This window comes from Buceros rhinoceros, unplaced genomic scaffold (assembly GCF_000710305.1).
Source record: "Buceros rhinoceros silvestris isolate BGI_N320 unplaced genomic scaffold, ASM71030v1 scaffold13566, whole genome shotgun sequence".
NCBI lineage: Eukaryota > Metazoa > Chordata > Aves > Bucerotiformes > Bucerotidae > Buceros > Buceros rhinoceros.
In genome coordinates, this window is record NW_010419416.1 from 51915 (window position 1) to 75053 (window position 23139).

At 42.1% G+C, this 23139-nt stretch overlaps 2 protein-coding genes across 2 annotated transcripts in view; one reads left to right on the forward strand and one right to left on the reverse strand.

The window, feature by feature from the left end:
• The window catches only part of KIAA1598 (KIAA1598 ortholog), a 52899-nt gene extending 42759 nt beyond the window's left edge, over positions 1–10140 (forward strand). Inside the window, 3 exon segments of the mRNA XM_010138910.1 lie at positions 1260–1380; positions 2282–2474; positions 9939–10140. Of these exon segments, the coding sequence (XP_010137212.1) occupies positions 1260–1380; positions 2282–2474; positions 9939–10140 (516 nt within the window).
• A 2298-nt stretch (positions 10141–12438) lies between these two features.
• Positions 12439–22752, reverse strand: ENO4 (enolase family member 4; the record flags this gene model as incomplete). Its single annotated transcript, XM_010138911.1, has 8 exons — positions 12439–12614; positions 14643–14760; positions 15321–15388; positions 16344–16539; positions 18839–18964; positions 20556–20723; positions 21919–21981; positions 22687–22752. Coding segments are annotated over 8 exons (981 nt in total), but the record flags the coding sequence as incomplete, so codon positions are not given.
• Positions 22753–23139: the final 387 nt, after the last annotated feature.

Below are 23139 nucleotides of genomic sequence, written 5' to 3' on the forward strand. Positions count from 1 at the left end.
CCGGCGAGGGTTGGACTGAGCAAGCCTGCTGAAGGGCCTTTCGTTTCCTAATAGCTGTTTTATTTCTTTGATGCTGTATCGCTGACATCAGGGGAGACCTGATTATGTACTTCAGAGGGAGCAGAGAGAAACCTACAGTCACTGTACTTCTGCATCTCGCTTGTTGCTTTTGAGCCCTTCAGGATATTTGTGGTGTAAGACAAACTGTATAAAATCCAATTCCAGTCTGTTCCTGAGACCAATCATTATGCACAGCCAGACAACAAACAAGGGGGTGGGATGTGATGGAGTAAACATTTGCTGTTACTATGCTAATTATGCATTTCATGTAGACCTCCACGTAATTGTTACAAACAAAACACAGTTCTGTTCTGTGAATTGCAGAGTTTGAACGACTCACTTGGTCAAGTTGCTTTCCTACATATACATGTGACAGATCTGGAGCCTGCTACTAATTAATAACGTACCTGCTCAGTTAAATTTCAAACAATTGCCAAAGAAAATACTTTAATTTTGGGGTGAGGGTGAAGAATTACTTTGCTGGGGTCCTGAAAGTAGCCCAGCTTTTGCAACTTATGATACTGTTTCCTTTTGTCATTTATTATTTCTGCTCAGAAGGTACGTGCTTGTCAGCAAAAGATGTTAACAGTATGCTATTTATACTCTGGAAATAGGCCGTGTGAGTCTGACATGTTTTGGAAGGCTGAATAAAGAGGGTTTCTGGGCATTCCTAGAGAGGCAAGACTCAGAGGGAAGGCATATGGATCCCAAATTTTGCAGATACATGTATACACCAGGATGCAGCAATACAGGACCATGCTAAACTACCAGACATGCTGGAGCAGAAAAATATGGATCTTCAGCTTTTTTGCTAGTAGAGGATAATTATGGGCATGGTAATGCACTAGCAGTTTTAAAAGATCCTTTAAATGTTAACATGGAGGAAGTTGGCAGTTCACTGTAAACATCAGTTTGTTCACTAGTGATCCAGAGCATCTTTCCTAAGCCCGCTCTCAACCCTCTAAAGTTTAGGGAAGTGTGGTTAATCCCTACGTGGGGAAATCCAAGTAAGGGGAGGAGAGGTGAGCTGAGCCGTTCCCCAGATGCTGGCTGTTGTACTAATGGAAGAGCTTTGCACACTGGTCTAGAACCACAGCTCTTTTTCTGCGGTTTGAAAGGTTCTCACGTTGTGCACATGGGATGTTTGGCAACTTGTAATATGTCATCAGAGAGCTTCTCGTGCCTGTTTCTTGCTGTAGGAAACGCTGAATAAATCCACTAGTTCCCGAAGCTTGAAGTCCCTTGAAACAGACAGCAATGAAACAGAGCTGGAACGAGTTCTGCGACGCCGGAAAGTAACCACTGACCAGGACAGTGGCAGTAAGTGGCTGGACTCCTTTGCAGTCCTCTTCCTGCATGAAGTGACTCCTGGAGCTTTACTTTCTCTTCCAGACCGTGGCCGTTTCAGCCATTATGGAGAATGCCGCTTACTTCTGCAGTGACTCGCTTCCCCATCATGCCTGTCTTTTCATCCCTGTTTTCTCCAAGAGATGCCTCTGTCAGGATTTTCTGTGCATGTCAAACAGCAGCCATATAAACACAGATTCCTCTGCCCTGCCCGGTGCTCAGACTCTGTCATTGGAGTTACTAGTCTGAGTCCACTCTGAAAATACTCTTGAAAGTAATGATGACCAGAGAAATGAGGTTTGGGGGGTGATCTGTTTGAATTAACCTCTTCTGCAGTTTTTAAGCTATGCTTTACTATGATCTGTAAGAAACTGTTGATGTTCTGCCTGCTCAGAAGCACATTCTGTGCAAGTGTGGGTCCATAGTCAATGCAGATGTGGCTGGTTTTAATGTCACTGTCGGGTTTTCGCTTAGACTTTGTAGATAGTTCACTGAGTGCTCGTTCGTATGAGAACAGGCTGCTTTGCTGTTCCGCTGACTCTCGCTCCAGCTGCACTTCAGGCTGGGAGAGCACAGGCAGGTTGTGAGTTGGTACTACTGTGTGGGCAGCATGACTCTCCATCCCAGAAGGCAAGGCCGTTGAGTGCACACTGTGTAATTGAGCAAGGCCTGCTTGTGGTACAGGAAAGGGTTAATCTTGGTGGGGATTGCAGAAGCTGCAAGTATGGCATTTCAATACTCGCCATGCACTGGACACGGTTCTTTAAATTCCATTTTGGTTTCTGCAGTTAGCTTGAACTCTGCTGTGCTTGGGTGTTGTTCCTAGACCCGTCAATGCATATAATGGCAGTGCTGAACTTTCTTTGGGTTTTAGGTCCCACTGGCTTCTTGGCCACATCAGAATCAAAATCTCTGCCTGTGCTGGGTTCAGGAGCCAGCGCCGCACAAACAGCGTTGAACAAGAAAGACCTGGAGACAGAATTCACCTCCGAAGTACCCGGCTCAGGGCCTGTCTCTAACCAGCTTAAGGGTGTCGTGGGCTCCAAGGCTACGTTACAGTAAGTGGAGTCGGGATTTCTAGATGTGTTTCAGTACTAGATCTGTTTAGCACATGCATTTAGAAAACGTTTTAACATCAGTTTTGGTTAACAGGGTAAGTGTAGAGTCTGCAGCTGTTTACCACTGACTCCTCAAATAATTTGCAGTCTCCTGTGGAGGTAGAAATCGAATTCTCTTGTAATAAAGTTTTTTCCTGTGAAATCTGTGAACGCTTTTCAAAAAACAGTTCATCTTCTCTCCAAAAAAAAAGGACATGAGAGTTTTTAAGGAATAGCATAGGTTTCTTCCCGTATCCTGAAGAGAAGAGGGATGGTAGTTATATAGTTAATTTTAAAAAAGGGTAGTTCCAGCACAATATTCTAAAAAACAGAGGCATGTAAGTTGTATTGGTCTGTATGCAGGTGTGCAGGGCAGTTGCTGTTGGACCAAAACAAGTCCTGACTATTACTCTTAAATGTTTGTTGGTAGAAACTCTGGATTATCTGGAAATCTCAAGATTAAGATTCTTAAAAGAAAAAAAATACAGTTAGTGCTTCATTGGCACAGACAGGCAGAAGAATCTGCTGTCAACAACAGATTGAACCCTCAAGGTGCCAATTAAGCATCAAAGAGTTAAACCTGTTTTGAAAATATTTGAGACTGATCCCCTGGAGGACTGGTTTGTTTTACAATACCAAGCTCCTTCTGAAATCAGGCTCTTGCTTTAGCTCCCTTGCCAGGTTATTTGTTCAGTTTGTAACTTCAAAAAAAGGAAATAGATGAGACAAATCAGATCAGAATATTCTAATCATGGCTAATTAAACCTCTGATTTCCTGCTCTGTTGGTTAAGAAATACCACCAGTACCAGTTCTAGCAGTTCTTCATTGCTTGGTTCAAAGGAGCAAGTTGTGACAAATGAGCTGGAAGTTCAGTTCTCATCTATTTTTATGAACTGATACTTACTCCACTCCTCTGCAAGTACTTTTATCATTTATTTTTGAAGGACAAAAAGCCCAATTGCCTTTTGTGCTCTACAGTTTAATCCGCACCCCGTTTTAAAAGCAGGATGCCTTTTCCAGTCACATGTATTTTCCCCTTTTATTTCATTTAAGTATCCTTAGAAGAAAGACGATCTTCATTTTAATTTAATCAGAAAGGTGAGGATTTGTTCAGCAGTTAATTTGATGTGAATAATGCCATTGCATTTTCTTGAACCGCTATCCTGACAGGAAGGTGAAAAATACTGTGTTTGTGGTTTGTGGATTTCTACAATTGTGAACAAATAACCTTAAACAGAAAAAACAGCAACTCCTACCACCTTTTGTCTACCTTTATTCCAGCAAACTAAGTGGAAATTGCATTTACAAGAAAGGAAATTAAATAATTGCAGGCCCCAAGGTCTGGCAGAATCTGTGGTGAATTGACAGTGAAAAGGATCTTGTGTTGACAGTTGTAGTTGTTATGTGTTATAAAAGCATACGTGAAGCTTAATTTATTTTTCAGCTTGCCTATTGAGTGACATCCTAAGAGACACATTTAATTTTAATTTATCTGTTTAAAGCATTAAAACAAAAGCAGTGAGCCAGATTCCTTAGTGCTACAGCGCTGCTTGGCACTGAGTTGCGGGTGTAAACCCGCTTCGGTGGAAAGGCTCATCGCTGAGGGTGGTTTTCCAGCGGGAGAAGGTGCTGGGGCTCTCCTGCTGTTCTGCTGCGGGGCTGGCAGGGCGGAGCAGAAATAACCTTCATACCATACCATACAAGCTTCATACCACGTCAAAGGGCAATTACTTTTCTTTTTTCTCCTGGATACTGTTTGCAGCAAAGGTTAGTGGAAGGCTCCAGACTCCACGGTGTGTAAGTGCTGTTTGAGAACAGGGTGCTCATTTGAAGCAGACATCGGGCAGAAGTTCATGTGTCTAATTTGTCTGATGGGTTGGCTCTGTCATTAGGCAGTTTTCTGGGCTTCCCGGGTGCATCTATACTAGCAGTGCAGCTGGGATCAGCAGAGCACCACTGAGGAAAATCTCCCTGTTGTCCCCCTTCGCTCTGCTTTGAATTGTGTCCCGGAGGGGTCTTAGTGCATAAACTGGATGTTCTCGTGGAGAAAGAAGGTCAAGCCTTTGAAAAAGACCCAGTCTCAAAAATATGTCTGTGAACAATATTAGACAGATGTCAGCTCGTTGAGTAAACTCCTGGATCCTCCCCACCCCCAAGTCAGTGACGGTCTCACCTAAGTACGCACGGGGTGAGGCATTTCAGCCTTTGGTTGAAGGACTCCCCAGGTGATATGGTTACTCCTGTGGTTAAGCGTTGCCACAGTGCTGGCCTATAGCTGGATCAGCTGGGCCACTTGCCCGAGTTGTCATGGGTGGGATGGCGGAAAAGGGCTGTGGCATCCATAAATACAGGGTGATTCTAAAATTGTCCTGTAATCAAAGTGATGATAGGTCAGAGAAACTAATTCAGAAGAAAAAGTTGGGTCTTGAACTGCTGCATGAGGTGTCACTTCAGTGCAGGAGCTTGTTAGAAGGGTCTGAAGCCATTAAGCAGATAATGTGGAATGTGTGAAGATGCGCTGAGGTGGGGCTGAGGGGAAAGACATCAATGGTGGCCTGTAGAGAAACTGAGGCCTTACCTCAGAATTCAGGTAACTTCCTCTGCAAATCTCTTCCCAGATGCTTAACCCAGCATGAGTGTAATTCTGTGACTACTGCTTAAAGAGAACAGGTGACAATTTAGTTCCTTTGGGAGCAAAGAGAGTTCCCGTGACTCCCTGTGGTGGGTAGACACAGAAGGAAAAGGTGTGTCTGGCTCTGCCCTTGGGGTTTTGGTTTTTTTTTTCAATACTTTGTAAACATTTTGTTCCTGGGCAGCAGAGTTCTCTGCTAACAGAGGGAACCACAGAGAGGGTTAGTGTTAATCTGATGATTTTATACAATTAAAGGATTTGTCCTCCTTCTCCTGGCTGTAATCTTAGTACCCCTGAATCATCTACCAGCTCTGCGGGAAGCAGCTCAGCCTTGGCTAGATGCAACTGCAGAGGTTTTCCAGCACCGCTTGAACGTGGGCAATTTAGTCTGAACAACAAATGAAGAAAACAATGGGATGTTCTGGAAGTTTGCATCTCCTCAATTTTAACTGTCACACGTTTTTCTTTGAGTGTACTTTTTGTGTGCTCTCTCTGTGCAAGCAGAAGCTCTCCAAGGTTCTTCATTTAAATGATTTTGCCAACCTTTTGAATGTTTTCAGAAAAGCACCTAAAAATGGGAACAATTTCCGTACTAAAGATGGTCTGCAGTTCTGTTCTGCTCACTGCTGTGTTGACCACCCCACTCAGCAGGGGCATTCCCCAAGTGGAGAAGGTTTCTTGCACTTTCTTCACAGATGTCTGGTGTTACAGATGGTCCTGTGCTGTCAGAGGAGGGGACCAACAGACTCACTCACTAGTGTTGCTGTTTGTATTCCCTGTAATTTCCTTTTGACAAATACGGTAGCGTGATGGAATTTTTTTTGTTCATTGAAGACTTCCACGGCTTGAAGTTGGTGTATTTTTTACTATTGTTCGGTATTAGCCTTCAGTCCTCTCTGAGGATAAAATTGACTTGTCTGTTGTGGTCTGGCACACACTAGACTGACCATGGTGGCACTCTGCGAGACATGCTTTCCTCTACAGCCTGACACTGTGGGCTGCTCATCTGGGTCAGCTGCGGGAGAGCTGCTGGAATTCAGCAAACCCTCCTAGCATGGTGGTTTGGAAGGGACACAGAGATTGGAGTATGAGCTTCATTGCCCAAGTGACGGTTGTCCTCAGTTATGGGGGTCTTGTAGGAAACTGGGCATGCTGGGGTCAGTGGGCATGCTAGGCCGATAGCGAGCTGTAACTGATGTGCAGGTGCGTTTTTTAAGTGATATAAAGAAGCAAGTGGTGGTGACCAACTGTCAGATTAGCTTAGTGGTTCGGATCTCATCTTTTGGGGAGTAAATTGCTTTGAAAAGCAATTTTGCTCTGAAGGCAGATAGCGGCTGTTCCAGCACCCCAGATGAGGGAGCTCACTGGAAGACAAGTACAATAATTTGACACCATGTTGGTGTCCGCTTTTGAGGCGGAAACAACTTCGTGTGTACCGTCGCAGATTCTGGGCCGATTATCTACAGGAGCCTCCCATGCGTACAGCATGTGCTTCCAAGCGAGGCTTTCCTGGCGTAGATCTTTGCCAGTGTTTTCTAAATATGCTGTAAGCCCCATGGATTTTCCAACAGCGTTGTCCTTGAATGGCTTCCCTTGGCCTTCTGCTTTTACATACAGTCAGAAAATGGGATGGGACTTCATCCAGTAAAATTTTCCATGATAGTTAAGTAAAATTCTGGTTTCTAAAGGAAATATATTACCGTGATTTCATGACTAAAGTGCCGAGCAAGGTTAAATAATACCAGGATTATAATATTAACCAGAGGAAACAAAGAAAATCCCAGTCTCCATTGACAATCCGATGGTCAGTTTGTCCTTTCGTACCCCTGCTGTCAATTATTTACAAAGAGCACAGCAGTACTAGTTCACAGGTGGCCCGTCAGGCACAATCCTTTATTTTACTCCTCCTGTAGCTTCCGTAACCGTGTAAATAGAATAATATTGCTTGCAATAGTCTCATCTCAGGAGTGCGTGGGAGTGCGTATCCCATACAGCTAATCTAAAATGAATTTGTCATCTAAACCTGGTTCACAGGACAGATTTTGTGTGTTTAGTCAGAAAAAGCGTATGCAGGCATGTGAGCAATTATGTATGAGTGAGTACCACAGAACTAGGCTCTCAGTTTCTGGCTTAAACGTATGGCTGGACAAATAACAAGAATACTGATAACCACATTAACGATCTTCTTGAGGGAAGAGCTTTGCATGGAACTAAATGCAAATATCTTGGCTGGACAAATTTGTAATTATTCAAAACTGCAGTTAACTGTATCTGTACTAATTGCCTTTCCCAGCTTTATCCGTAGCAGTAAAAACTGTATTTTGAAAGGGAGCACCAAAATTATGTTCAGTCTTGCACTGAAACTTTATTACGCCTGCATTCTGCTCCTGACAGACTATTGAAAATGAGCTGTGAATACCTGATAAACAGGGCTCAGGATTTTTAACAATACCTCAGCTGTACCAGCAGCGCTGTCAGGCTGCCGCTGCTGCAATGCAAAGGACGTGGAGAAGGGAATGCTACGACAACAAAGTCGGAGTCGTAATTCTTATTTTTATGCTTGAAACGCTGATTTAATCACTGGTTTTCTCCATTAAACTACTTCATATCGACATCTTTCATTTTTCCGTCCTTTGAAGGTGGTAAATATGATTGCCATTTTATCCATTTTCGTTACAAATGAAGCAGACTTCAGAGCGTTTGGCTGTGCATCAGTTGTTGGAATGCTGCCATGCACTAATGCAGACTCCCCGCTGTGAGCCCAGTGAAGAATTATACTTTGATTCACCAGATTGTATTAAATAGTCCAGCTGTTGGGATTTGAAAGATAGTTACCTCCAAAGTGAAATAAAAATGAACTTGGCATTTATGGCTTTGACCATTTTTATAGTGTTGGGCAATCAGCTTTTCAGAGGTAGCACTTTTTAAAATAACCCTCTTCTGGTTACACTGCTTTAAAAAGTTTAATTTGCTGTAACATTCAAAACACCCCACCTTGTATTTTCTGGAATGATTGGCAACTTCTGCATAAAATAAGCATTATTTTCCGTGTGAAATCATAAGCTTCTGATGAGAATCAAATGAGTCTGAAACTGTATCCATTAGCGCCAATTTCTGCATTAATTAACTTATACCGAAGTTCTCATGTTGGAGACAATTCTTGTAATTAAAGCTTGAACATGGAATTTCATTTGCTGTATCCAGAAGCAAGCCGAGTGAATTCTTTCTGAAATGGAAGGTGCAGCATCTCCTCTTTCTGTTTTTATTTGGTTGTTTTTAACCTGTTCGTTTACTCTCTCCCCAATCAGGTGGGAGCGGGTACATTCTCCGCCCCGTGCTCTAATTGTTGAGTGGGGTGACCTCTTTTTTCTTTGTCATTTTCTCTAGGACAAAGACTGTCACAATAAAGGGCAGTTTGTAGCAGATGGATCCAGTAGCTGCATTTCTTTCTCTGGCCTCAGATTGATGATACTTTTCCCTTTCACGGGTGTTACCTTAGCAGTATGGAAGGCCATTCCCTATGAGTAAGCATGAGAAATTAAAAAGAAAAGGGAAAAAAATGAAGTCCCTGGACTATGAAATGCGGTTGCATTCAGCAGCGCTGCAGTCAGGCTTCCCAGGAGAGTGGAGCCACACACCCACTGGTGCCTGCAGGACCCTCCTGCACCGAGGACTTGTGCACCTGCCCGGGTTGGTGGCTGTAGTGGTACGGCCGTAGACATCGATACGCTGCTCATACCATTGCGTAAGGCCCCGCCGAGTGCACGTGTGTGACTTCCCTCTTGAAGGGCTTTACGGGGCTGACGGGCTCTGGAAGGCCTGGTGGAGGAGGAGGCACAGCCAGTGGCTGCAGCTGCCTGCCCACACAGCAGCCTCACGCTGGCGGAGGAGGTACCGCGATCCGCCACTTGTTCGGGTCGTGCTTTCCCAGTGTTTGCTGTGTTCTCTGCTGGTGCGTTCCAGCTAATCTGACGATTTGCCTGCACGTTTTCAGCACTAGTGCAAAGCTTTTGACTACAGACAAGTGCTTTTAGTGTTCATAGCATGATGCCAGCCTCAGCAAATAACCCTGGTGCCTGTGACCTTTCCTTCCTCTCTCCCCGCTCGGAGGGCGTTTTATCTGCAAGGGTCCCTGCACCGCAAGCAATCAAGACATGACCCTGCTGCTGCAGGACAGAACGTGGGCCTAACACCTACGACATTTCAGCATGATCAATTTTCAGGAATCATTTGCACTTGCTCCCATTGAGACCACAAGCAGGCTGTGGGGGCGAGCCCCAGCAGAAAATCTGGTTACGCTGCCCCCACCTTCCTGCCACAGGATGGAGCGTAGTACAGTGACAGCCCTGTGCAAGCTGCTCGGGGATAGAGGTGTGGAAGAGAAGCTGTGTTCTCCGTTCAGGCTGGGAGCCTGCAGGCTACTGCAACTGGGAGCATTTTCTCTGAGCAACTGCTCTGTTGCATGTGGGGAAACCTAAATCCAGCTCCAAGATGAGCAAAGAGAAAATAAATTCTCCAAACTGTCTTTGAACTGATATCCTAAGGATTTTTTTTTCAGTGCTTTGTGCATTCATTTTTCCTGTTAAGTATCTTCCATGGCTACATTAGCAAGTGATTCGGGAGGGAAATGTGACTGTTGCATTTTGTGTGCTGATAGCTGTTAAACCTGTGAATCTATTTTGTTTGGTGGACCTGTCCAAGTCGTACGTGCTGCTAGTAACAGAAATGCTCTTCTGACTATTTCTATTCTTTCTCCTCAATATGTGAACCAATACCTGTATTCATTTTTTTTTTCCTTTAGATCAACAGAATTTACAAGAAAAGCTTCTAGCAGTGAAAAAGAGACAGAATCCGTTGTAGTTTTAGATCCTGTTTCCACCAGCGGGGATCGGATGTCTGAAAGCACACCGAGTCAGAATAAAACGAAAGAAGAAGCAAGCAAACCGCTGCATAAAGAAACTAGTGTTGAGAAAATAAAAGAAACAGACAGTTCTAGCTGTTAATTGTTGTTCTGGAAGGCTGTAACTTTTGGGAATCATTATCTGGACGTGTGAGTTGCTTAGGTGTGTTGTTAGGGGCCACGGCCTGTACTCCAGACCCCTTTCACTGCTATAGATTGAAATGGTCTTTTGTACGGTTTTGTTACCCGCACTAAAGTGTTAAATAACTCGTATCACTCAATCCCTTTCCCGTTTCAATTTTGCAGGTATGGTTATTATTTTCTTACACAGCATCAGTTACGTTTACTTTAAAACCGTGTTTGAAAAGGTTTTCTAAATTACTCTGCTGAGAAGATGCCTTGTTAGAGGTCTGAGCTGAAGCCTGCCAGAAGCCCCTTCCTTCCATCCCTCTGGAACTGGACAGTTTGGGGTTAGACCCCACGAAGGTGATTACACACACGTCAGCGTCAGTAGGGGGGGTTACTAATTATTAAAAAATCCATGCTTAGACACATTGCTTCAAAAATATTTTGATATCTACTTAAAGCAAGACCTTGCAGGTTTCCTTCCTGCTGTCCACACACACTCTCTGGAGGAAATGAAAAGCACAAGCGTTCACCCTCCTGTTCCCCATTCCCTGGGGGACAGCTCTCCCCAGGACTGACAGGCGGTGCAGCGTGCCACGCTGGCACCACGCCTTCTGGTACGACAGCCCCAGTCCGGGGGCTGGGGGTTGAGATGGGTGCTCTCTTTGGCGTGAAAAACTCTTTCAAAGGAGGACCCATCTCCTGGTTTTTGTTTCAATGTCACACAGCAAAGGTTGGAACTGCTGCGGCTGGAGTCTGCATTTACTGCTGCAAAAACCACACCGTACCCTGGGCTCCCTGAGCGTGGAGCACATCGGGGAGTCAGTCGTTCTAGGAGTGCAGGTTACTTGGAATCCACCGCTTGAGAACTCCCAGCTGGAAGCTCGGAGCACTAACAAACAGCCTTTGCTTTGAGCCCCCTCCACGCTGGTGGCATTAATGTCTTTATTAGGTAATGCTTTAGATGTCGGTGTTTGATACACAAATCCCAGTTGCCCTCAGCCCTGATTTCCTCTGAAGACAGTGAGATCAGCACTAACTGGTTTGCTCCACTGCCAGTTCACATTCCGCCTGTCTCCTCTTCCATTCAACACACCGTCTCGTTCTTTCGTCATGGGGGAACAAATGTAGTCAGGGACTTACCTAAAGATCGGTGTAACTGGAATTGGGTGGTCAAGGACTTGAATGCACTTGGATTATTTTTTATTAATGATTTGAAACAGTGGTGGTGTTGAAGGACGAATGTTCTGAGTTTGTTGGTTTGGCTCTGCATGCAACTGTCTGGTGCTTTTCCTAAAAATAAAATGGTAGTAACGAGCGTGGTAGTTTCACATCTTTTTTGGTGTTTTTTGCATGTTTGCTAAGAAAATCTTGGAGTTGATCCAGTCACTGAACTACACAGCATTCCTAAACCTGGGGAAATTTGTTGCTCATTGGTATCTTCATTTCTGGGGGCGGTTGGTTCTGGCCGTTGATTTTTTCACTTCGGTATCTGTTACACTGGATTTAAAATGCAATGTTTTATATATGCATTTTTCAAAGGATTGCTTCTGTATTACATGTTCAAATTTTCGAATTATACAAAAGCCAGAAGTTTTTAAAGCAGTTTTTCTTTCACCTAAACTGTTTGTTACTTAGGGCAGAAATTATTTATTTATCTTTTCACTTGTTGCTTATTAAAAAGACTCCTGACAAGTTTCCCAGACCTTGTGAAATTGATTTGTTATTCCCTGCCTCTGACCCAAGCGCCCGGGTGCTGCCAATTACAGCTTTGTGCCCTACATTTGGGGTTTGCACTGGTGCACTCGCTAGAACTGGAGCAGGATTTCCCTCGTAGGCCAGATCTAAGAGCAGCATTGAGGGGCTGTGGGGGGATGGAGCAGCATAACAGTCAAGGCCTTTGTTTTTTGTAAAATGTTGGGTGGGTTTTTTTTTCCTGGTTGTCAATAGCCTTTTCTTTGTATGGAGAGAGATTTCGACTTTCCCCAAACAAACATTTAGTTTTGGACTTAACACAGAACTATTTGTTTTGTCAATTTGTAAATGCAGCCCAGAATTTAGTGGTATTTTCAAACGAGAGCCACAGCTCAGTTAACGTGGTTTTGGCTGAAAGCAATGGTCTCCTGGGAAAAGAGAAGCTAGTACGTGAATGCTTTTAAAATGTTTGGCTGAAGTGCTTGAAAATAAATGGATTATGGAATAGTTAGTATGTGAGTTTCTTACTGGAATTTATTTTTATTTTTTAGAACTGTATCCCAAAGTTCATGCTGCCCACCTAGGTCAGTGTGCTGCTGGTCTCTGGGAGCTGAGCAGGCAGGCTGTGAAGCTGCTGGGCTGGCTGAGAGAGTTGTGGAGGCACAGAATCCTGCTTTGGGGGAGGAAGAACATCAGAAGGTTGTTCTTCTGGCTGTGTTTCTTCGGCAAAAGCAATAAATTCAAGATTTGCTTCACCTGAAATAGAAGAGAAAAAAAGAAACTCGTTTTTATGTTTGCTGTAATCCGAGTACTTGTAATGCTCTCTGGGGCACTTAGTTTTTTTTTTTAAAAATGCCATCTGCTGCTTCCAAGAGTCTCTGAACACCTTTAAAATCTGGTCCTTGGAAGCAAAGGAGCACCAGTCCTGCCCTTTGGTTACAGGACTGGGGCACGGAGCACAGAAGCCTAAGCTGGGACATCGATTGCATTCCCTTCTTCACTGGTTGTCTTGAACGCCCCGTTCTGAACACCCCTCTCCCACTGCCCTGCAGCTCCCGCAGCAGTTCGCATCAGCTCTTCCTTACCGCAGCCTGTAACAGCTTGAGGCAAGCCACGTTCAGGTGTTGCTCCTGTGACCCACTTCACCTCTCTTCTCACCCCCATTCCGTGACGCTGCTTCCTCCCTGACCGCACCACCTACCTCCTTGGTTTGCCACATCCACAATGCCCACCCTGTCCATCACCGGGCACGTCTCAGCCCTAGACGACCTTTCGGCAAAGGGGAGGCCAGTCCGTGATTCTGCTGGCAACCAGTTCACACGTGCCATCCAGGTGCAGCTGGGGGCTGAAGCACAGCAGTAACCTTGGGGCTGTGCTTAGACCAAAGTGGACTTGGCAGCCCGAATTATGGGTGCGGAGAGGGGGAAGGTTGTTGCAGTGCTGCTGGGCCTAGCTGCACGCTCCGCTCCATCACTCCTGGGGGATCTCCTGAGGGGTCAGTGTCACCTCGATCTGTGAGCCCCTTGCAGAGTCCTCCCTGGCCCAGCTCTCCAGCGTACGCCACCGCTCAGCCCAGCCAGATGAAGGGCTTGGTGCGTAGCTCAGATTGCCACCTCAGTACCTCCCCACTGTTGATTTAGTTACTGGATTTTCTTTCTGCCAAACGATTAATGGCTTCGGGAATTGTTGCTATTTCATTTTATGAGATATAGGTCTAAATATTTGTCAAACGCGAGCTCTTTTGTTTAGACTATACCATTTGAACAGGGAGTATATTAATACCTCTGAGGCAGTTAAAATTCAGAGTTCTATAATTATCTGTCTTTTTTTGAAAAGTGCATTCTGTGAAATTACTTTCTTAGCAAAAAATTTCTATGTTCCTATTTTTTACAGTGATTATTTATAAGAAAGGAGATTTTGAAAACTCAGAATATTTTCAATCTTTTTATAAAAATTTTATTCTATAGGATGCGTGTCTAGTGCTGCTATCCTACATATAGAACATCGAAAATTATTAGAAACGAGGCTAAAATTATTTCATTCTCCTTCATGTTGCTTTTTTGGTTTAGGCATAATAAATTCTTGCAAACCCTTTCCTTCCTGTCTCCCTCTCCTTGTCTCTCTGCCTCCCGTTGGACTGTGCCTTTATTCTGTCTCAGCTGATACCTGAGCAAGCGAGAAGCGGCTCTAATGAACTGCTGAGCGTTTGACAGTGTGGGGCACAGGGCAGAGAGAAGCTGCAGATCCCGAAATGTGGGCAGACGCGTACAAGTGGCTAAGGCTGAACGTGCATCGTCAGCTTCGGGTTTTCTTGGGTTTTATTTAGTGCTCACCCGTGCAACCGTAGCTTTCCAAACGCGTACACAAAAGAGGGCTGTGAAATGAAGTTTGTTAGCAATATATGTTTAGGGGCTCGAGGGAGGTGTGGGGTATTTGGCCTAAAATTCCGTTTTGGCAGCTTTTCGGCCTGTTATATGCGTGGGGTTTTGTTTTGTTCCTTTTGCACTGTGGGCTTCAAGACTGCAACCAATTAATTCTGGAAAAAGCTGCTTAATGTAGGCTGCTCCTCAAGAAGGGGTCTATTTTAACATCCAGTAAACAGATAATCCATTAGGACAACAATATACATTGTGGCAAGTGCTATCCTAGGTTTTTTTTGTCAGCGCTTATTTATAGTCTTTTGATTTCACCTCCCTCCTGCGGTGCAGTTTCAATCATTCTCCCTCCAATCTTTGTTCTCGTATTCATTGCAAGCTGAAAACAAAGTAAGAAAGAAGCTCATACGTAGCGTTCTATTCTCGGCCAGTTCTTCCTCTATAGCGAGAAGGCGGTTGTATTTGGTCACCCTTTCTCCGCGGGAAAGACCTCCCAACTTGACAAACCTGGCACCCAGGCCGACAGCCTTGAACGAGAAAGTGCGTATTTTAAACCTGCACGGACTGGGGAGCAAAGCCATTCTTAATTATTACACACAGTATCCTACTTCTCATTTAACACTCTCATTTTTACAGATAAAACCCCTCCTCTAAGCAGAAATAAAATCTCCTAATGAAAGATGTGTCGGATGCAAACAATAATTTTCACTGGCGTACGGAATGAAATGTTATTTGCAAATGTAGCTTTCATACAAAAAGACTAAATATATTAGTGTGAAGAATTTTTGCCTAAAATATTATTACTGCTCAGAAATGTTGTAAGTAACTCAGATTTTTGTATAAACTAATGCAACCAAATAGTTCACACACACTTTTGAATACACCCCCTGCTCTGGCAAATTTCCTGTGTGTTCTCTTTAAACTCAAAGATTGACTCTCTGTGGGGAAAAAAAGCGACTCTAGAAAAAGCCCATTTTGTAAAACATCGTTTCTTTCTCGAGCAGAAAGAGGCTTTCTCCTTAAAAAGGAGCTCACGTTAAAAGCAGTGTTTTGGCAATCCCGCGGTTGAACAGCTCTCGGTACTCACCAGATCCACAAGGCTATCATCAGAAGATTCTCCATCTGGACTTCCTAATATGGTAATATGTCTTTGACCTACATGTAACGGGGGTGTAAAACCTTCATTAGCGTGGATTTTATATACTTGACACAGACACTGCTCGGACCTTGCATTCTTTTTTAGCCTTGGGTTATCTAAGCTTAAATACAGGCAGGAGTAAACCCAATGAAACCCACCCTCTCAAGCTGTAAGCTGTATCGGTTTGCTACTTGAACGCCACGTTTTATTTTCAGCAGGGGCAAGGGAAGGTATAACCTCCTGTCCTGCTGTCTGTCTCTCGCCGATCTGTCTGGTGAGGTATTCGACAATCTAGGAGGCTGTTCTCTTTAGTTCAAACGTGCTCCTTACTATAGCAATGATTTTTCTGCAGTATACAAAAGAGTTTACCATCCTGACTGGATGAAATCTCTAAGTTGCTATTTACTCGCTTTGATATAGGGACTCTGGGCTTTTCGCAGGCATGAGGAAGGAACTGAGATACGTTAAACCTTCCCAGCTATTCCTTGGGTAGAAAAATGAGTACAGAAAAATTGATACAAAGAGAAATCTTACACATGAAACATATACCTTACATATATCTTACATATGAAACTGCACAAGTTCTTAGTACTGTCACCTCAAAGTAGTCAATAATCTACGTACACCGCAATTTCAAGCATTTTAGACTTGTTTGGATTTCTTTATTATTAATACTGGTATTAGTCCAAATTCCAGTTACTCAGCTACATCTGGTTTTGTGTCATTCTGATATCTAACTGTATGACACCGCTGCAGCGTCACATCCCAAACACCCACAGTGTACTAATTTACTAAAGGTGAAACCCCGAATGCTGGTTTACGCTCCTGAACAGAGATTTGTGAATCCAAACATGGCTTTTAGTGTCTTCTGACAAGCGCTTTCTAAACCAGAAGTGGCAATAATTAAACAGCAAGATGTGCTCTTTACAGGTGTGGATTGACTCGCAGTCAGCCTCTCCCCCCTCTACTCACCGTCTAGAAGTCCAGTGAGTTCTATGAGGTCTGATACCTTCGTTTGGTTAATGTATTTTATGACAATGCCACTGCAGGTCGGTACGTTTAGGTTTTGGTCAGTTTTGAGTTTGGAAATATCTGTGGCAGCATCTTCAGCAATCAGGTAACATTTGGAACCAAGAGCACAACATATGTTGCTCCATTGTTGTCTGTCCTGTGTAAACAATTATAACTGAGTTTAATAAAATAAACTGAATGAAAACCCTAATTGAGGAGGTAAAAATAAAAAAATTAAACATTTAATTTAATCATAAAGATAACCTTCATATAAACATATTTTACACTGTACTTTAAATGTGTCTACCTAAGAAAAACACACCAGCGGAATTTCGCTTGGATTTTAAGATTTTGCAGGAAAACATATTCTGATGTGGAATTAATCAAAGACAGTTGCAGACAAGTATAGTTTAAAATATTGAAAATTAAATTAACTGTAGGAGTTTGCTATTTTTATTTCCTTCCTGAAATCTAATGTTAATGGAATATCTAATAATTTTCTATTCTTTTATTCAGAGGAATGACTCTTGTGTTAATATTTTAAGTGTCATGGTACTTGTTTGAATATAAAATGATGAAAGAGGAGGCAGCCATAGACTCGATGACGCGTATCGAGCCAGGGTGAGCTGAGCTGTAGGACTGACCCGTAGGGACCAGCAGAATACAACGCTCTCTTTCCAGCAAAGCTCCGGGGTTTTTTGTGTCTCTCTTTCTTGATTTTAAAGTGCTGTGCTCATGGTACTGAGATTTAAGGATAAATAAAGGAGAAGGTTATATAAATCATTTGAAAGGAGACCTTTACAAATTAATTTGCTTTCTTTGTGTCTACAGGATGCAGAGTTCTCATATTAAAACCAATACTTTTCTAGTTAATAATTCTGCCAGTTACAGTTCTTGGTCTGCAGATCAAACGCTTTTATACCTGTGTAGCTGCAGTCTGTGTAAGACTCCATTCCTGTACGGATTTCCAGCCCACAGGTAAAGGAAAATGAAGTTTTTGACAGCTGAACCAATGTTTAAACTTAAGCACTGCAGTGGTCTGCTGTCGGGCAGCGAATTGTTGAACTGGCACCAGGGCTAATGCTGGAGGACCTAACGGTCTGAGGCGTGGACGAGGCATGGGTGAACTGTGTGGGTTTGTGAGGGGGAGGAGGAAGAGAGGCATCTCCCTTAATGGTATGTATTTCAAACGGTACTTTGCCATCTGTGGTCGTTCTCCTGCCAATTTTCATTTTGCAATAGTTTTCTTCAGGAATTCTGAAGGAAGTTTGCAGCCCCAGCAGGAGCAGGGAATAATCTGGTGTAATTCAGAGAGTCAGCCTAAAACAGTGCAGGGAGGCAAGGAAAGCACAGCGAGGGAACAACAGCAAGCACAGACACGCAAAACCTGAACTTCTGGAGTTCCAGTTAGGAACAAAATCAGACGGATTTTGCAGTTGCTCTGTTTTAGAATATTGATTCAGGCACTGGGCACATTCACAAAGGCACCGCCGCTTCGCTTCCCCCTTCAACCGTGGCCTTCACGTTTTGTTCATGAAAACAAACCCCATGCGCTTATTTTAAAGACGATCAAGTGTGCGGTTCAACAGCAAGAGCACATTTTTATTAACTGGTGCAACTGCAGAATCAAGGTCTACAACTGTAGCTTCTGCTACAATTACTTTTTTATCTTTTTTGGTAATAATCTTATGTATTAATGCTGATATTTAAGGTTATGCGATCTGCTTCTTTTATCCATCTACGAAATGATAAAATGCTTAATAGTACATTACTGTTGTAATCTATTGTCCACACGAAATTAACTCCTCTATCTTTGGTCACAGTGGTAAATGAATGGTATCTTGCTGCCGCTTAAAAAATTCTGCCAAGCAATGCTGCCAGTGACAGATTTGTTCCGGCTTCAGGTATAAATCACAGCAATAATTTTTTTTTTTTGAATGATTCTAAGGAATATACAACTATATCCAAATTTTAACTTCTCCCATATGATATAGTATGATAATATAATATAGCATAATGTAACGTAATATAACATAATAAATGCAAGTCACTTGAATTTTATAATTTGATTTTATAATTTTATAATTTGATTTTATACTGTGAATTTTTTTATAAAAGAAGGAAAATGTAATAAAACTGAGAAGTTTAGCAAGTAACACCAGAAAAAAAGCACTTCCTTGTAACTCTTTAAAATATTTGTGCTGACCACATTCTGTCTTCATGCCAGGATTATTTTCTGTCAGGAATTATGTTTAAAGTATAGAAAAATCTAGTTATTGTCAATTACAGATATGCAAACGAATTGCTAAAGACATTTTAATAGTGACATTTCTGTCCTTAAAGACTCTGAAAACAGAAGCTTTGTATTTTATATGTTTGTAAAAATGTGAAAAGTTCAGTGAGCTGCTACTTAATGGTATTATCAGTTTTTCAAGGTGTGCACAGTGGTCTCTTACCTCTTTTCTTAAGGGATCGATTAATGCAGTAACAAAAGGAAATTTATTAATCAATTCCACGTACATGTCAACCATTTCATCGGGACTTTTGAATGTTCCAGTGAGTATTTCATATTTTCCTTTAACCTAGAAAGTAAAGTAAAAGCATAAAAGCGAAGGGAGGTAACACTTTAAGGAGCAGAGCACTGGCATAAGCGCCCAGACCTTGTGACACGGGTGTCTCTGTTAAGGCAGTGGACTGTGTGTTCCTCAGTGAGCGCCCATTCACTTGTCTACTTTACTCTGTGTCTAAGTGCTCAGCACATTCTTACAGAAAGCTCTGCCTAAACGGTGGGCTCCAGTGGGCTCATGCCAAAGTCTCTGAAAGGTGCCACTCCCGAACCAAGGGAGATCTCTTTCAGCATTTCTAGGCAACGCTGCCAGTTTTACATGACTTTATCACAACCTCAGCAATGTTTCACATTTTTACTGAATCTTGCATGAAAATTCTCACTTTTCATTTCCAAACGAAGTTAATATGTTGTCCTCGTTTCCATAAAGAAAATATTACTGGGGGAAAGGATTGTACCCTCAGTGCTCAAAAACAAAATACTGCCTTCCCTTGACTATCTCCCCTTTCAAAAAAAGAGACTAGTCTCATCATCTTGAGACACATGAACCACAAAGATTATTAGGGGCACGCTGTCAAACTGTGCCAGAATACCCACTGCTTTAGTGAATTTAACAGCTCAGTAACAGAAAGTTAAGCAGTTACTGGCTAAGAGCTTGCTCATTCTGGGATAGGATTGTCCAGAAAGCAACTGCTTGCGCAGAAGATATTAGTGGGGGAAGGTCTGTCACCTTCCCAAATACACAATTAAATGGAATATTTTATTTCTGCATAGAGAGAAACCTGATTGATCTTGGAACAAGGGGCAAGAAGTTTAAGACTTCGGCTGGAGATAAACTTTGTCAAATAAAGATATTGAAAAATAAGAATGAAGAAATGAATCTTGAGGCACGATGAGATGGATGTTTGTGGGTATACAAATGTACCACAGTTAAAATACAGAGAAATGTCACTGGAGAAGAAAACAACAGTTGTAGTGTAATATAAAGGAGAAATAAGCATTTAGTGGTGTGAAGGAATTAGGTAAGTATACTTGTGTAAGTGATTTCTTGTTCTTCATCCTTGAAAGCAAGGTGAATAGAAAATTATTTAATTTATACCTTGTAGTGAAATGAAAAAAAAAAACACCAAAGATCTTATTAAATTAAATCTTTAAATGGAAAAAAGGAATAAACCTGGCTGATGCCGGCAGGCTTATACCATTTGAATGACTAAACCACTAAAGTAACAGAGATTCCTGTAGGACACAAGCTGTAATGGGAGTCTGCCTTGGTCTGTGAGCCTCATCCCACAGAGGTGCACCAGCAGTAAGGGGGTGCAGCTGGAGAGGAGGAATACATGCCCTCTCGCTGCTCCCACTGCATCAAGCTACCAGAAGGATGTCTGCATGTCTCACCCCCTTCCACTCACAACCCAGTAACTTCTGCTACACTTGTAGGACTGAATCAACTGTAACTTATAACCATAGAGACAATTCTTTTGGTTTGCTTGACTGTTACCTTAAGAAATGGAGTTAGAAGCTTCTAGGTGAGTTTGCAATGTAATAATAAATCATAGTAACAAATAGCTATGTTCCTTTTAAAAACCAAGTTATTGAAAATAACTTACGTAGTCCATTAACTCATGAGCAGCACAATTTATTGCTAAGTACATGTCTGTTCCTAGCTCCAGACCTGTGTTGTTGGAAGCTGTTCGCATGAGGAGTAGCACTTCTTCTAGATTATCGCATCCTGTTACGAGGCAGCCTAAGTGTGATATTCTTTTTAAGGCCCGTGGCTGAAAGTAAAACAAAAATAATCACTTTATTTACGCACTTGTGTATATATAATACTTACATATATGTTTTCACTGTCTGCATTTAGTCATCAAACTCTAAGTCTGCTCTCAGAAGTCACAATGGCAACCCTACGGACAATTCTCTATGAATGTGGGGTAATCAAGTGCTAATGAGTAGAGAGCTAATAGTCCATGGAAGTATGTCTAGGCATGTAGTTCTTGTTCTTATATGGCCAGACTGGTTTACAAAAAAGGTTTTAAAGGCACTCTTAACAACCACTGAGTTGTCATGGACGTTATGTGAAGGTTCCTGGTTCTGTGGACCATCCCTTTGCCACAAAAACATATTCCCCACTTTCAAACAGCTTTTACTCATTTAACCTCAACTATAACTTTGATACTGCTGCTGTGGAATGTTCAGGAAACACTAGAATCTTCCAACACTTCCACCAGGAATGATTTTCATAGAGGGGAAATATCTCAAGCACAGCTGCATGGATTTGTCTGCCTGAGGACCAGTGTTTATGGACACGAGCCAAACAGCAACAATTTTCACCTGATAATGTTTCAATTGTCTCAGAGAGGAGAGCCAAACCAGCATGGCATTTCCTTCCCACTATTTGGAAAACTCATCTATAAACTACAAGTTTTGAAGTGATAAAAAAAGATCATTTGAGTCATATAAAATAATGTTCGGTGCATTTTTCTGAGTGCTGCCCTTTAGCCACTGGTTTGTATCTGCCGTTATCTGTAACTTCGGATAGGAACCAGGAACTTGATGCAGTGTGATTAAGAGGAGAGTTATGCTCCCAGAGGTAAGAAATATGCAAGTCTTACCCATAACAGTTTTATGGCCTACACAAGCAAAAGGGCACATTCTCTGCTGGTGCTACAGGCCTGAAAATTGTTCAGCTGGACAATTTACCTGGGTTTCTATTCGAGAAATATAGAATGAGAATATATGAGAAGAATTTCCCCTTTCTGTTATTATTCCACAGGAAGGGAAGGTATAGTCAGAAGAATACAAATTATTACATAAGATAATTCATTTGGAGCATTTGGAATATTTAAAAGATTTCACTTGACCTTTCCAAAATGGTAACATAGATTAATTTTTCATTTCTGAAGAACATTTTGGCTCGCTGCTGTTGTTAATAATTTGCTGAAGGCTTAAAATGAAAATGTCTTTTCTTACCGGAGCTTGCTTCCCTGTATTATGTGCTCTGCCTTTCTTACTGTTTGCTACTTGAGGACTGGGCTGTTGGGAATGAACGAAGAAAGAAAGAAGAAGAAATCAATTCCATGGAAAGGTCCAAAAATGACAGAGACCTCAGAATAAATAAATAAATAAAAACAACAACAAAAAAAAGTTGACTGAATTTTGGTCTAAAGAGATTGCAAATATTTATGTTAGGAAATAGCTTCTGTTTTCTCTTGACTACTATCAGCAGCCATCCGTTTTTATTTTGTGATGGTAACTCATTTCAAATGTTTATTTCTATGATGTGGACATCACCACAACCACCATTTGGTTTTCAGGAGATTCTCCCCTGGCCTATCAAAGATGCAGGGCATCTCAGAATGAGAATCTAGGCTCTGTCCTTGGAGAAACCCAACAGCCTCGGTTTGCAAGAAGCATATGCACATACTGAGACTGATAAAGTACTACAGTAACATACCTTGAATAATACATGTTGCGTGTGTGTAAGACTTGGCAAGACCAGAACCATATGTTGTATGGTCTTACTCTGCGTAGAACAATGTTTTATTCTATCCTTGTTAATTTACTGTCACCAAATGGCCAATGTTTTATTCATCTCCCAGAGAAACATGTCTTCTATTCTGCACCATAAGACTGAGCCTGATAATAGGCTCAATGTTCCATGTTTAAGCTTAGAAAAAAAATTGGAGTAGAAAGACCAAATTAAGTACATCACATTGTTATTACACATTTTTATTGTACCGCTTTGCCTGGAGGATCCAACAGTCTCACCATTTCTTTCTGAATATCCAGAACTCTTTCTATGCCCTGAAATTAAATAACAGTAAACTTCAAAAGAAAGATTTATTATTTAATATTAACAGCTTAAATCAGGAGAGAACATTTCTTCTAAATGCAGATCTTAATATAAGATTTAAAAAAAACCCCAAAAACTATTATAGACTTCCTTAACCAAATTCCCCCTCCCAAAATGCAGTCAAGTGTCCAATGATAAAGGGTTAGTAGCAGTGGAGTTAGCAGGAATATTTGATTATGCTGCTGAATGGCATGGCAAGAAAAGTACTCAAAAGGAACCCTTCTGAAATCTAACAAGAAAGCAATATCTGAGTAATCACTGTTCACAATTGTGACTCTACCTATGACTTCCTAATGGGAAACACTGACAAATTGAATGTATTTTTTATATATATATAT